This window comes from Lithobates pipiens, unplaced genomic scaffold, assembly GCF_037356315.1.
Source record: "Lithobates pipiens isolate NorthernLeopardFrog02 unplaced genomic scaffold, aLitPip1_a1.2 Scaffold_27, whole genome shotgun sequence".
NCBI classification, from domain to species: domain Eukaryota; kingdom Metazoa; phylum Chordata; class Amphibia; order Anura; family Ranidae; genus Lithobates; species Lithobates pipiens.
In genome coordinates, this window is record NW_027507788.1 from 124469699 (window position 1) to 124485145 (window position 15447).

General features: G+C 41.4%; 1 protein-coding gene across 1 annotated transcript in view; it reads right to left on the reverse strand.

Annotated features, from left to right (window-relative positions):
* ODAD1 (outer dynein arm docking complex subunit 1) overlaps nt 1–15447 on the reverse strand; it is a 254860-nt gene that overhangs the window by 48394 nt on the left and 191019 nt on the right. Inside the window, exon 14 of the mRNA XM_077457426.1 lies at nt 5384–5477. Coding sequence (XP_077313552.1) covers nt 5384–5477 — 94 coding nt within the window. The remainder of the gene's footprint in view (nt 1–5383; nt 5478–15447) is intronic.

Consider the following 15447-nt stretch of genomic DNA (forward strand, 5'->3'; position numbering starts at 1 on the left):
ACGTTCAATAAAATCCTCTTTAACGTGTCATCAAGAGATTTTATCTTCTGCACTCTCTGTGGGGACAGGATGAGTTCTGAGATCTTACCCTTATAACGGTGGTCAAGGAGGGTTGCCAACCAGTAATCATCCTTCTCCTTTATGCCACGTATTCTTGGGTCCTTTCGCAGGCTTTGAAGCATGAGGTTGACCATATGCCTCAAATTCGCCGAGGCTTGAGAAGCAGACTCCTTGGGGTCACTCAGGATGACAACATCTGGAACTTCCTCCTCCCAGCCACATACTACTCCCAAGGGTCCTGGGGTTGGAAAGCCATCGCTAACAGATTTACGTATGTCTTTCTCTTCAAAGCCTATGAAAGTGCCAGAATCCTTCTCCTCATCCTCCTCCCCTCTCTCCTCCTGTGTGTTCTGTGACATAGGAATGATGATGTCTGGATAAAGTGCGCCTTGAGAGGAAAGTAAGTCCTCCTCTTCCTCCTGTTGCTCTGCCTCCAATGCCCTGTCTATAATGCCATGGAGAGTCTGCTCCAGCAGGAACACAACAGGGATTGTGTCACTGGGATTGTGTCACGGCTCACCATCCTTCTGGTCTCCTCAAATGGTGACAATACAGCGCATGCATCCTTAATGATCAGCCATTGACGTGGGGAAAAAAAAGCTGAGGTGGCCTGAGCCTGCCGCCGTGCCATTCTCTCAGAGGTACTCGTTAACTACCCTCTGCTGCATGTATAGCCATTGCAGCATTGCCAAAGTCGAGTTCCACCTGGTTGGCATGTCACAAATCAGGCGGTTTATGGGCAGGTGGAATTCCTGCTGAATTTCAGCCAACCGAGCACTGGCTGTGTATGACCACCTGAAATGGCTACAGATTCTTCTGGCCAGCTTTAGGACATCTTGCAATCCTAGGTACGTATTTAGAAATTGCTGCACCACCAAATTGAAGACATGTGCCATGCATGGCACATGTGTCAACTTTCCCTAAGAGTGGACAGGAGGTTTGAGCCATTATCGCACAAACTAAACACACCAGCTGATGCACTGCGTGACTCATGGAATAGCCCTTTAAATGCGTAAAGATATTCAGATGTTCATAGGACAATTCTGCAGAGGAGGGCATGGAGGTGGCGGAGGAGGAGGAGTAAGAGGGGGTAGAGCTCACAGGTCTGGCATCATCACCACCAGCTGTATGGAGATGTGGGGGCACAACGGCCCTGTCCTGTCCTGCATCCTTTCGAGATGCAAGCAGTGTGCTGTGAACAATATATATCATACCTGCCCATGCTTGCTGGACCATGTGTCAGCAATAAAGTGGATTTTACAGCTGACTGCCTTGCCCAACAATGCCAGAACATTCCCTTCCATGTGATGGTAGAGAGATGGAAAGGCCTTATGTAAAAAGTAGTAACGACTGGGAACCTGCCATTGTGGTACAGCACATTGTGCAAATTCATGGAAGGGAGCAGAATCCACCAGGCTGAAAGGCAGAAGTTGGAGAGCCAAAAGTTTTGACAAGCTTGCATTTAAACGCTGGGAGTGGGGTGGCAGGGACTGTATTTTTTTTTTCTGCTGCAGCAGATGGAGCAGAGAAATTTGCCGGCTACAGTCTACAGCTGGTGGTGTGCTGCTGGCAGATGTGTGGCTGGGACCTGGGACACCCTGTGCTATATCATCATCCCTGTCAATGGAGGCTGCAGAGAGGTAATGACTCTATTGCAGGGACAGACTGAAGTGGGTAAGGAGGAGGAGGGACAGATTTGTGCCCCTTTTGTACAGCTTTTAGGTGCTCTTGCCCATGGGCTGTGTGGTTGGATGCTAAATGCCTTGTTAAGCATGTGGTACCGAAATGGCTGGTGTTTTTGACATATTTGATAAGCCTGAGACACAATTTGCACATAGCAACAGTGTGTTCTGCTGCAGATGTGGTGAAAAGGGCCCAGACAGCTGAGCTCTGGGGAGTGGGCCGAAAGATAACAGCTGCAGAATGTGATGTAATAGGGTGGCTGCACTCTACTCTTTCTTGATGTCGGCCTCCTTGGGGTTGTGCCGCCTCACCTTCAGTTTCCTCCTCTGCTCTATCTGGCACCCAAGCTGCATCGGTGACCTCATCATCATCATCATCTCCATCTCCTCCATCTTAATCATTACCACTGGAGACAACTTGGCAATACGCTGCGGCTTGGGGAACATGAATGCCAATATGTCTATCAGTGTTCCTCCCCCTTTCTAGGCTCATGTTCCTTTCATTCTGATCCTCAGAACCAACATCTGAATCCAGTCGTGGCTGGGCATCATCAAGGGGCAAGTGGCTGACACTGTGGTCAAATAACTCAGATGACTCCTCGGTGGCTGATGTTGGGGCTATGGCAGGAATAGATGTGGACAAGGAGGCAGGTTTATCCACTCTGACAACTACAGGGGACTGCACTGCTTGTGTGACCGAGGATGAGGAGGATGAGGAAGGTTTAGTAAGCCATTCCACCACCTCCTTTGCATGCTGTGGCTGGATAGCATGGGCAAACTCACTAAACAGAGGAAATTATGCCCTGCCTGAGGACTGACCACCTTGTCCACCTTTGCCTGTGAACACATTTGTTGCTGGCCCCCTTACAGTGCCATGGGAACGTTTGCCTCTCCTTGTTGTCCTCCGAGACGTTATTGGGAGGGAGGGGGCAGTACAAATGTAAAGAAGAAGTGGAAATCTGTACGTAGCTGCACTTTAATCAATGTAAAGTGGTGTTTGGTGCACTTTAATTTAAGTACTCACACTACACAAACACACTCCACGGATACACTATAATATACTGCAATATAATGCACCAAACGTACAGTGAAGTACAAAACTATATGCCGTTAAACTGGCAGTAATGCACACAGAACTATACAGCGTCAAACTGGCAGTAACGCACACAGAAGTAAATGGTGTTAAACTGTCAGTAACACACACAGCTATATGGCGTTAAACTAGCAGTAACACACACAAAAATATATGGCATTAAACTAGCAGTAACGCACACAGAACTATATGACGTTAAACTGGCAGTAACGCACACAAAATTACAGTATATGGCATTAAACTGGCAGTAACGCACACAGAACTATATGGCACTAAACTGGAAGTAACGCACACAAAACTAAATGGCAGAAACACACGCAGAAGTAAATGGCATTAAACTAGCAGTAACGCACACAGAAGTAAATGGTGTTAAACTGGCAGTAACTACTCTAGCTATACACTAATTTAAGATTACTGATAAAGTCTCACTACACTACACTGAAACCATATGAGCTGTCCCTACTCTGCACTAATGTATGTATGAATGACACAGTCTGACTACAGTGAAACTATCTGAGCTGTCCCTACTCTAGCTGCACACTATGTAAAGCTGAATGATGGTCTCCCTCACTACACTCACACTATCCCTAGACTGATACTAAACTAATATTTAACACCGACAATTGAAACACAGTATAGCACATTAACTAATAGCACTGAACAGAGCCCTGTTCTAGCTCTCTCCATGCCAAAATCACACTGAAAATGGATGCCACTGAAAAAATACTTATACTGTGGGGCAGGAATGAGCCATGATTGGATAAAGTCATGATGACAGTGTCCACTCATGACTCTGACATTGCTCTCTGCCCTGATTGGCTGAAGCTTGCACTGCTTCAGCCAATCAGGGCTTGCAATGCACTGTTCAGCGCCGCAATGCATTGCGTTTGGTTTGGGGGGGGCAAACAAACGGTCGAACGACCCGTTTGTTTGGATGTTCGCTGATCGCCCGAACAACCATTCGCCCATCCATAATCCCTGTGCGTAACATTGGTATCTGTGTACTTGTTACTAGGACTTTGTATAATTATTTGTATCTGTATATGTTATGTATTGATGACTTGGCGGCTGCATGCGCTACTCTAACTGTGTTTCTATATTTTGAAAACCAAATAAACATATTGAGAAGAAAAAAACAAACAAAAAAAAAAACAGCATCTGTGTTTTCCTGAGTATATTAATGGCACAGTGGCATCTGCAAGCATAAGACATATAAGTAAATGTGCGGGTGCAAGTAACAGAGGTATATTCCAAAAACTGTAGAACATAAGAACATAGTGGGGAACACTACAGTTTGCAGAAAGTATGAAAGCACTGTTATAAGAAAACCATGACATGTCCAGTTCATAATGCAAAAGTGTTGTCTGTGGTATGCCATAAAATTCTAAAATTCTGTGTTTTACTGTATACTCCGCTATGGCGGAACTACAAGTCTCAGGAAGCATTGCCAGGCTGATAGTTACAAGCATGACTCTCATAGGCAAAGACATGATAGGACTTGTAGTTCTGCAACAGCTGGAGGGCCACAGGTTGAGCACCCATGCTGTAGAGCAGGGATATGCAATTAGTGGACCTCCAGCTGTTGCAGAACTACAAGTCCCATGAGGCATAGCAAGACTGACAGCAACAAGCATGACACCCAGAGGCATGATGGGACTTGTAGTTTTGCAACAGCTGGAGGTCCGCTTATTGCATATACCCGATGTAGAGGATATTATGTAGTTCTGCAATAGCTGGAGAGCCACAGGTTGAGCACCCATGCTGTAGAGGATATTATTATCCACTCCCCTCCCCATATTTCTTAATTCTGGCTACTCAGATATAATGGGCATTTTTCTTACATAAGTAATATAATGTGCTTTTGAATAGTTAGAGGAATTTTTCTTACATAAGTAAGAAGCATTGATTCCTCTTTCATATACTGTAGCCTGGAAACACTTTTATACATTAAAACGAATGTGACACTAAAAGCCAAGGTCCACATATTACATCAAGAAACCCCCTTGCTCAATCACTGCATGATACATGTAAGAATACACATCTGAGGAATAAAAGTTAGAAAATATACTTACCTACCATAGTTTACGTGCACCCAAGAGTGCCTAGGCGAAATCTATGCCTAAACCTATGCAAAAATCTGCAACACTCGGAATTCCCGGGATCTCACCAAATGAAGTCACCCTCTTCAGTGTGGTAGAAAGGCTAAGGTAAGTATATCAGGTGCAATTTTCTAAAGCAAATGGGAGACCTGATGTAATAAGTGGAACTTGATTTTATGGAAAGGTCTGCTTTAAAACCAATGTACCAAAGTTAAAACTAAAATACTTGCTTATCCTCCTTATATTATAATTTATTACACTTTCTATATGTTTAGCACATTACAAGATTTTCCTTTTGTTTCAAAACCCTCGGGGATCACTATAAAATGTACATTCATAAATGACATAAAACAGTGTGATCTTGTTATGAACCTTACATTCACAAAGCTGTTTTATTTTTAATTGTGGATAACCTGTGGGAAATGTGATGTTTACATAATGCATCTTACCCTCCTCGTGATTTTATCTCGCAATTCTACTACCGTCAGAGGTCTCTCTTCTTCATCTGCGGTTGGGGACTCGCTGTCACTGTCATATTCATCTCTGGATAGACAGGCAGAAAGGGACAAGCATCAGCTGCATTCATTGTAAACAGCAGTGCACAGAAAGTGCAGCTCAATTAACATCACTGACAAATAAATCATTTTTGCACCTTTCTCACCACCTGGTGCAAAAAGTCCACATGCTAATGATTTATGTAGCATTTAGTAAACTCATATCTTGAGACCTATTAGCAAAATTCACACTTTACATGAAACGGTAGGGGATATGTCAGCATAACCAAATCATATTATTCACCAAAAGAAAATGTACCTCTTTCTTTCCATTAATAATAACCACTGCTAGCAAGGTGCTTCCAACCTGCCATGGTTTGTGGCTACCAAGAGCACTGTGGGTGTTAAATGTAATTAGAGACTACAGAGAGCTTATGGTTTTAGGACAGATTCTGTCTAGTGGAATTGCAAAAAGATAAGAGGATCAGCAAGACCCAACCATTACAGCTGCCCCATGCACATATATATAATTAAAGACTATGCATACAAATTCGTTTTTAACCCTAGGCAAGCAATACATAGACAGCTGCAATACGTACATGAACATCTGAATGTTCCTCAGGTAGCATTGCTTCAACTTTTTAGTGGATTTACTTAAAGTATAACTAAAAACAAAACCTTTATTTTAGTTTTGGATGGAGTGCAGAGTGATTAGAATTAGATGTCAGTTGTTATTGCTGTCTGTCTCCCCGTTAAGGAGATTCATCCTCTGATTCCTCTCTATTTGCCCTGTTTACCATTATCATTGAAAGTAAAAGTAAAACAAAATCCCAACATTTTGAGTTGTCCCCAGAAAAGTAATACAGGGAAAATCTTCCAATGGAGACACTAGTTCTGGTGACCTGGGGGTCCCAAGGAATTTCCTTAATTTGCAGGGATTTCCTCTCACTTCCTGTTTAGCTGGGCAGCACAGTGGTGTAGTGGCTAGCACTCTCACCTAGCAGTAAGAAGGGTCGCTGGTTCAAATCCCAACCAGGACACTACCTGCCTGGAGTTTGCATGTTCTCCCTATGCCTGTGTGGGTTTCCTCCGGGTACTCCAGTTTCCTCCCAAAGACATGCAGGTAGGTTAATTGGTTTCTGTCCAAAATTGGCCCTAGTATATGAATGGGGACCTTGGATTGTGGGTAGGGACCAATGTGAGTGTGTAAAGTACAGGGATAGGGACAATTGTAGACACTTGGGATGGACTGGTGTCTTTATTCAACCTTACTAACTATGAAACTATGAAGCTATGGGACAGGAAGTGAAGGTAAATCTCAGCAATGAAACAGTTTTGTCTATAGTTCTACTTTAAAGCAGAACTTCACCCAAAAGGGAAAGTTTTTCTTTTCTGTCCCCCCTCCTTTAACATCTTTGGACACCATTTTTTGGGGGGGAGGGGGTACCTGTCAAAACCAGATGATTCGAGCAGAAAACTGCAGAAATGCAACAGGAGATGGTCAGAGACTATGGGCATGCTACAAAATATAGTCAGTCTCAGAGACAACAAAACATGATACAGGAAAGAAAGAAAGACATCGGATACCTTTCACAAGACAAGACTGGAGAAAAAGTTCTGGGTTACACTCCTTAGAGCATTTTGACCAATGCAGCTAAATAGTGCTTATAGTAACTGCAGTCACCAGCACTCTTATTATTATTATTATTATTATTATACAGGATTTATATAGCGCCGACAGTTTACGCAGCGCTTTACAACATTTTATTTAACTTTATAGCTTCACACGTATTTATGTGTGTAACATCACATAGGTCAAATCCAGTCAATGTTTCAGGGCTGCCCAGGGTCAGAGCCTGCCATTGTGAGGAAGGAACCCTGTACAGCCCCAAAATGTCTGTTTTTAAGCTATGTAAACAAATATGTATGAATATGTAATCTACAATGAGTGCTGGTGACTCTTCTTTCTTGTACCAATACTGAAGAAAAATACATTAGACTGCTCAAGATCACTGGTTTTACCAGCCTATTACAAACTAATGCTTCCACATGTATGCTACCAACATCCCCCTAGAAATGACTTGTACCACATTTGATATTTCTCTCGACTAGTTCCATTATAAAAGATCAGAGATATATAAAAAAAACATAAACATAGAAAAGAAATAGACAGCAGAAGTAGAGTGAAAGAAATAAACCAAACCAGCCAGTGTAAAGAATATTTTCTTTAACTACTTGACGCCAAATCAAGTATATATACGGGATTGGCTTCAAGTGGTTATAAAAGGGTTATGGCTGCAGCTGTATGCCATAATCACAGTAATTTTTTTTCAGCTGGTGATGCTTTTTCATCTAAAAGCAATCTTAGCAGCTGATTATCCACTGGATTGCTTTTACAGGTGGCAGGAGGGGACGCCCATACCTTCTGCTGCCCACTGCCACTTTTTCAGGCTCTCCAGTGCAATCAAAGAGGCCGGTATCTGACCCAACGAACCACCAGCTTATCATCGAGCTGGCCTAGAATCAGAAGTTTCCCAGCTGTCTGTTTTATCTAGTGTTCCACACTGGCTCTTGTCAGTCACTGCTCTCTGCTCTGCCACCTCCAGCTCTCACTGGAATGCCAGGAAGCCCCTTCACCTGATAGCAGCAAAAACCCTCTGGTCACAGGAGAATGAAAGTAAATGTACTCCTGTGACCCACAAGAGAAGTATGGCCAACAAAGTTTTGCCCATACTTCTCTTTTAACTGGCTTAAATAAGCACAAAAACATAGTTTAGTGTCAGTACAAAACCTGCCAAAGGGCCACATGTTGGAAGTTTTGGGGGTCTGTAGCAAAGATTAGAGTGGAGACAGAGCACAGGCAAGATAAAACTGGTATTTTAAAGTGATTGTAAAGTCAATTTTTTTCCCCATACAAATAACAAACTGCTGCAGTGGATTTTCACAGAGCAGCCTGGATCCTCCTCTTCTCGGGTCCCTCTTGTGTACTCCTAGCCCCTCCCTCCTGTTAAGTGCCCCCACAGCAAGTAGCTTGCTATGGGGGCACCCGAGCTGAGTCACAGCTCCCAGTGTCCATTCAGTCCCCTGATTGCCTTGCTGACTTTGACTGACAGCAGTGGCAGCCAATGGCGCAGCTGCTGTGTCTCAGCCAATCAGGAGGGAGAATCTCAGATGGCTGAAACATTCGTGGTCATCGTTGGACAGAGAGGGATTTCAGGTAAGTGTTGGGGGGGGGGGGGCTGAGGGGGACTGCTGCACACAGAAGACTTTTTATCTTAAAGCATAGAATACATTAAGATAAAAAACTTTCTGCCTTTACAACTCCTTTAAGCTCTCTGCTATAAAGTTTCTGCATTACTTTCATTACTTTTTTCATATAGTGGAGTTTCTTTAAGTAACCCAAAAAGACCCTAATGTAAAAAATTAAAGAGAAGTGTGCATAGCAACCAGTAAGCAATCACCATATAGTTTCCTCTCTCAACAGCAATAATTGAATAAAATTGCTAATTGCAACAGCATTTCTGCAAGAAGTTGGCCAGTCTTTAGCTGCACCAGTGAGCAAGTGTAAAATACCATAAAAAATTGTGAATACTTACTTTGTGATAACCATGTGCAAATTACTCTCAATATATTTTTACTTACATTATAAAGAGGCAGCGATGTACAAAATTAATGTAATTAATTTCATAGACAGCTACGATCCACAAATGTGCAAGGCCTGAACATAAACTATAATTATGTTGTGTCTACACAGCAATAACTTCTAAGCTTCATAAATCATTACTGCCGGACCATCAAACACTGCAGGATAATGAACTCTTTCAAAGGCTAGCACAATATTTTATCGCTGCTCATGGCGAAGTATCATTCACATAACATAAACATGGTATGTGATAAAAAAGAAATAAAACTGCTGTGTCCAGACAAGTTTTTTTACAATTCAAATTTAATAATGATCTGGCATTGCTTCCATTGCATTGATTCATCCTTGGATTCCAAATTGGTATTTTTTTAGTATGCATTACTTTTTGAATGTGTAATGTATGAGTAGGGTGCTTAATAAGAGGTAACTGGTAGCCAGAGGTTTTGTTTTGCAAGCCTTTATTAAAGTGACCCTTGCTATTCCTTTTGCTACATCACTTGACAGTTTTTGTGCATAGAGGTTGTTCTCAGATTTTAATTGCACCATCTTCCATGTCACAGCTTTCTAGCTGTCCCTAGATAGTAAGATAAGAAACTGTGTAAAAATGTACTTCAGAAGCTGCAGGCCCAGAGCTGCGGAGTGTGCCGGAGGGTGGGAAATCTGCTCAGACACAATAGCATCATCCTTTCTTACTTGATTGGCTAAAATTCCTATTTTTTTTTCTATTGGCACTCTTTCCTAGAACTGAGACAACCCTGATGGGTTTACTTCCTCTTTGATTCCCTGCAAAGGTAAAGCATAATGGACTACTATGCATCGCATAGTAGTCCATTATGTGTCACTTATCTGACACAGGAGCCAGCGAAGTCACCGCTGTCCCCTGTAGTTCCGAGTGTCCATCTTCTCGGTGGGTCTCCGTGGGTCTCGCTGCTCCGGCAATGTGATTCGCCGGAGCAGCGATGACGTTACTCCCGTGCATGCGTACGGGAGCCGACACTCGCGGCATATCGCCGCGATCTGCGGCTTACCCAGTGCGCCTGCACGCCGCTGTCTACGGCGCATGCGCCATAGACAGCGATGGCTGTGTTCAGGTAAATATCTCCTAAACCGTATAGGTTTAAGAGATATTTCTTGGACCTACAGGTAAGCCTTAATCTAGGCTTACCTGTAGGTCAAAGTGGTTTGTAAGGGTTTACAACCACTTTAAAGGCTGAACTTCAATATATAGCAATCCCTACTATAGAAACACAGCAGAAATGGATACAAAAACAACAGATATATTCTGGTATCTCTCGTAACCAATCTACCAAACTCTGTGTGACAGAAGCTGTTGGAGGGGACAGAATGTGAGTCTCTTGCCTTGCAATTATGGGCCCTCGCATTTGGGGAAACGGTGCTCTTTGTGAGCTGTATGCCTGGGGATCGCTGAGGTGGTGTTACTTGGATTCAGATACATGTACCCCCCCCTACCCCCAAGGCACACAGACTCTGGATATGTATTTGCCATATTAGCAATAGACTGAATCACACTGTTGGGACACAAACTGTTAGATGCTAATGCCATCAACTCCAGCCAACTGTCTGTTGTGTAAATGAGTCTATTCTGGCTTGTAGGAGTATTCACACATTGTTGTTTGTGCTAATTAACCCTGTGTTTATGTTTATGGTAATGTGTATTGAATAGTCAGTGAGCTAGGAGACAAAGCCTTACCCTGAAAAGTCCTATCTCTCAGACAACTAGTCTGGGTCAATGATTAGATAATTAGCTCATGCTAATTAGATTAGGTTTTAGTCTTCTACTGTATTATAAATACTTGTCATTTTAGTTCTAATAAAGGAGTCCATGTTGAGCAGCTAAGCAAGTGTCGTCTTCTTTTTTGCTTGTAAGCGGTTGGAATATCTGATATCTATATTCAGACTTAGGAAGCGGTATACTGACGGAAGCACTCAATCGGAGTGTGGGATCGGTTCCGTCACACTGCTTCTCAAATTGCTGTAGTTTCTATATTTAAATACCTAGGGGTGCATGTTACATCACAAGGGAGTGCATATGTGGAGAGGAATATGGCCCCATTACTTAAGTGGCTTAGGCAAGTGGGGAAAATTTGGAGTCATTTGCCTTTAACAATAATAGGTTAGAGCCAATCTGATAAAGATGATTTGGATGCTACAATTAATATAATCGTTACATAACTACCCCAAAGACTACCACGGAAATTCTTTAAACAAATAGATATCCTGTTTAGAGATCTTATTTGGAGATATAAACATCCTCCAAATTCGTTTGGAAACTTTGCAACTGCCCAAGGATGAAGGAGGTTTGGCTGTTCCTAACACCAGGTCTTATTATCTGGCATCCCAACTCCAGCAATTAAATGGCTGGAATACTATAGATTGTGAGGATTCCATACCACAAATTATATTCTCTCTATTGCCGATAGATCCCTTAGTGCAGTCAATAGTCTCTTACTATTTTTATAATAAATGTAGATATCCAACATTCTATTTGATACATAGGATTTGGACCACTGTTCAACAAGATACTCAGTATGAGGGTTATACACAATATAGGTCCATTTGGAACAATCCACAACCGCTTGAAGTCACGAAACCTAAAAATTTTGATTTGTGGAAAAAGTCTGGTATTCTGTTTCTTCGCCAACTTTATAAAAATTATGTTTTGCAATCATTTGATAATCTGGCAGCGAAATATCATTTGTCCAATAAATTATGTTTTTAATATACAGTTACCTTGCCTTGCAGAGCCAAGCAAAGACCTATTTATTAAAATGTAATCCTTCATCAATTTTAGCTTTGGCAGTTACTACAAGACATGCTAAACAGGGACTAATAGGAAATATATATTCCTCTATTCAAATGACAAATAGAATCAATTCACAAGAGGGTAGTTTTGGACAATAGCACAGAGATCTAGAGACACTTCGTAACGAGGAATGGGGCAAGCTTTGAAAAATGTATTTAACCACTTGCCGACTGGCGCACGCCGATGTACGTCGGCAGAATGGCACGTGCAGGCATATTGGCGTACAGGTACGTCCAATCTTAAATGCCACCCTGCTATCGGGACCCTCGTGAGTCCAGTCACGGTTCCCGCGGACTCGATCGCCGCGGGCATACCCGCGATCGTCTCACGGGGCGGCTGAACTGGGAGATACCGTTGTAAACAGCATCTCCCCGTTTTGCCTAGCAACAAGTTAAGCTGATCTCTGCTCCATGTGATTGGAGCAGAGATCAGTGTTCACTAAAAGAAAGCCCAGCCCCCCACAGTTAGTAACACACCCCTAGGAACACTTAACCCCTACACTGCCACCCACTGGTTAACCCCTTCACTGCCATTGTCATTTACACAGGAATCACTGCATTTGTATAGCACTGATTGCTGTATAAATGACAATGGTCCCAAAAATGTGTCAAAAATGTCTGATGTGTCCGCCATAATGTTGCAGTCACATTAAAAATCGCTGATCGCCGCCATTACTAGTAAAAAAATAATTATTGTTAAAAATGTCATAAAACTAAAACTTTTGCGCAAACCAATATGTAGAAGAATACGTATCGGCCTAAACTGAGGGAAAAAAAGTTTTTTTAATATATAATTAAATATATAAATAAATATTTAAATAAATAAATAAATATTTATTATAACAAAAAGTAAAAGATAATGCGTTTTTTTCAAAATTGTCGCTCTATTTTTGTTTATAGCGCAAAAAATAAAAACCACAGGGGTGATCAAATACCACCAAAAGAAAGCTCTATTTGTGGGAAAAAAAGGACGTCAATTTTGTTTGAGAGCCATGTTGCATGACCACGCAATTGTCAGTTAAAGTGACGCAGTGCCGGTCATGCGACGCTGTACTTAAATAAAATTGATATCCTTTTTTTCTTATGGTGAAGCCATTCCTTTGTTGATTTGGATGTATGCTTCAGGTTGTTGTCATGCTGAAATATGAAGTTCCTCTTCATGTTCAGCTTTCTAGTAGAAGCCTGAAGGTTTTGTGCCAATATTGACTGATATTTGGAACTGTTCATAATTCCTTCTACCTGGAATAAGGCACCTGAACCAGCTGAAGAAAAACCGCCCCAAAGCATGATGCTGCCACCACCATGCTTCACTGTGGGTATGGTGTTCTTTTGGTGATATTCAGTATTGTTTTTGCGCCAAAATATCTTTTGGAATTATGGCAAAAAGTTCAACCTTGGTTTCATCAGACCATAACACATTTCCCCACATGCTTTTGGGAGACTTCAGATGTGTTTTTGCAAAATTTACCTGGGCTACGATTTTTTTCTTCGTGGCTTTTCTTGCCACTCTAAACCATAGCCCAGACATTTGAAGAATACGGGAGATTGTTGTCACATGTACCACACAGCCAATACTGGCCAAATATTCCTGCAGCCCCTTTAATGTTGCTGTAGGCCTCTTGGCAGCCTCCCTGACCAGTTACTTTCTTATCTTTTCATTAATTTTGGAGGGATGTTCAGTTCTTTGTAATGTAACTGTTCTGCCATGTTTTCTCCACTTTAAAATGACTGTCTTCACTGTGTTCTATGGTATATCTATTTGCCTTAGGAATTCTTTTGTACTCTTCTGCTGACTGACTAATAATAAGATCCCTCTGATACTTTGCAAGCTCTCCGTGGACCATGGCTTTTGCTGTAGGAATGCGACTAGGAAAAAGTCAGGAAAGACCTACTAGAACAGCTAAACTTTATTTGGGGTTAATTAGAGGCACTCTAAATGATGGCAGGTGTGTACTGGGTCCTATTTAACTTCAGTATGAATGTGATTGCTTAATTATGAACACAACTACAGCCTCAGTTATAACAGGGTGTGCACACTTATGCAATCACATTATTTATTTATTTATTTTTTTACTTCCCCTTCCCAAAAGATTTCAGTTTGTTATTCAATTGAGTTGTACGGTTTCTACATCACATTAAAGTTGGAAAAAGTTCTGAAATGATTTATCTTTGTCTCATTTTTTTACATCACAGAAACCTGACATTTTAACAAGGGTGTGTAGACTTTTTATATCCACTGTAACTCTACTGGTGGCTTTTGACTCTATAGACCAGCCATTCTCAACCAGGGTTCCTTCAAAGGTGGCTAGGGGTTCCTTGAGCTGTGGCTGATTTACCTCCTGTTTGATGTCTACATAGTTCTAAGCCAATGCCATTTGGAGGAGCCAGTGCTATGACACCAAAGATCTTTATAGCTCTCTGTAAGGGGGCCATTCTTACCAATACTGTAAAAAAGGGCATTCTTCTCACTGAACACCAAAGTAAAGGGCATTGTTCCCACTGACCCCCAATGAATGGGTTTTATCAGGGGTTCCTTGAGACCTGAAAGTTGTTTTAACAGTTTCCCTGGGGTAATGAGGTTGAGAAAGGCTGCTATAGACCTTAGTTTGCTTTGTGTCTTTGGATCAAATAAAAAAATAAAAAATAAAAATGTCACTTATCTTTACCGCTTTTTATTTGTGATACGAATTATAATTTGCTAACATGTGGAACATTCTATAAAGATATTTTCCCCTTTTTTTCTTCTACCTGGTGAATCACAAACATTAGGGTTTTTTTTGTTGGAGAGTATCTGTAATTTCATGTGTGATGCTCCCAACACACAATGATAAAATTGTATAAATGGAGCATTCATTAATCTTTTTGATACCAACACTGCCAGCTCATGTGTTTATTAATGCATGTCTGGAGGAGCTTGTAGTTATCTATTGTGAAAAGTCCCACAATGCAGCCAATGCACATAGAAGGAACCTGTCATTTCATGCGTGATGCTCCTAATGCACAATGATAAAAATGTATAACTGGAGTATTCAATAATCTTCTTGATGCCAAACACTTCCAGATCATATTAAATGAATGTATATCTGGAGGAGCTTGAAGCCACCTTACGTGAAAATTTCCACAATTCAGCAAATACACATGGATGTATAAACATGCGTGTGTGAGCTCTTGTTCCCTTGACTTCTTTACTGACTTTAACTGGCAGTCAGTGGTTTGATGACTATATAAAAGGCCACTGTTGTTGTGAACAAAGGGTGTTGGTAAATAGCATTTCTCCACTAAAATAAATGTAGCAGATTTTAGGCATTCAAATTGATATGAAAATGTTTTTTTTTAAAAAAGCTACTAGTTTATAGTATAATTTATTCAGTATAGCTACTTTAAAGATTAGTTCCTTAGAGGTATCATTCGATTTACACAAATTTTAAGCATGATTATTACTTGATACTCTATACAGTCTTTCAATATACTCCTATCTTATTTATTTTATTAGAAAAAGGCTTGGCAGAAAATGATTTAAAGCAGAACTTTTGCCAAAAATAAGGTAAAGCCA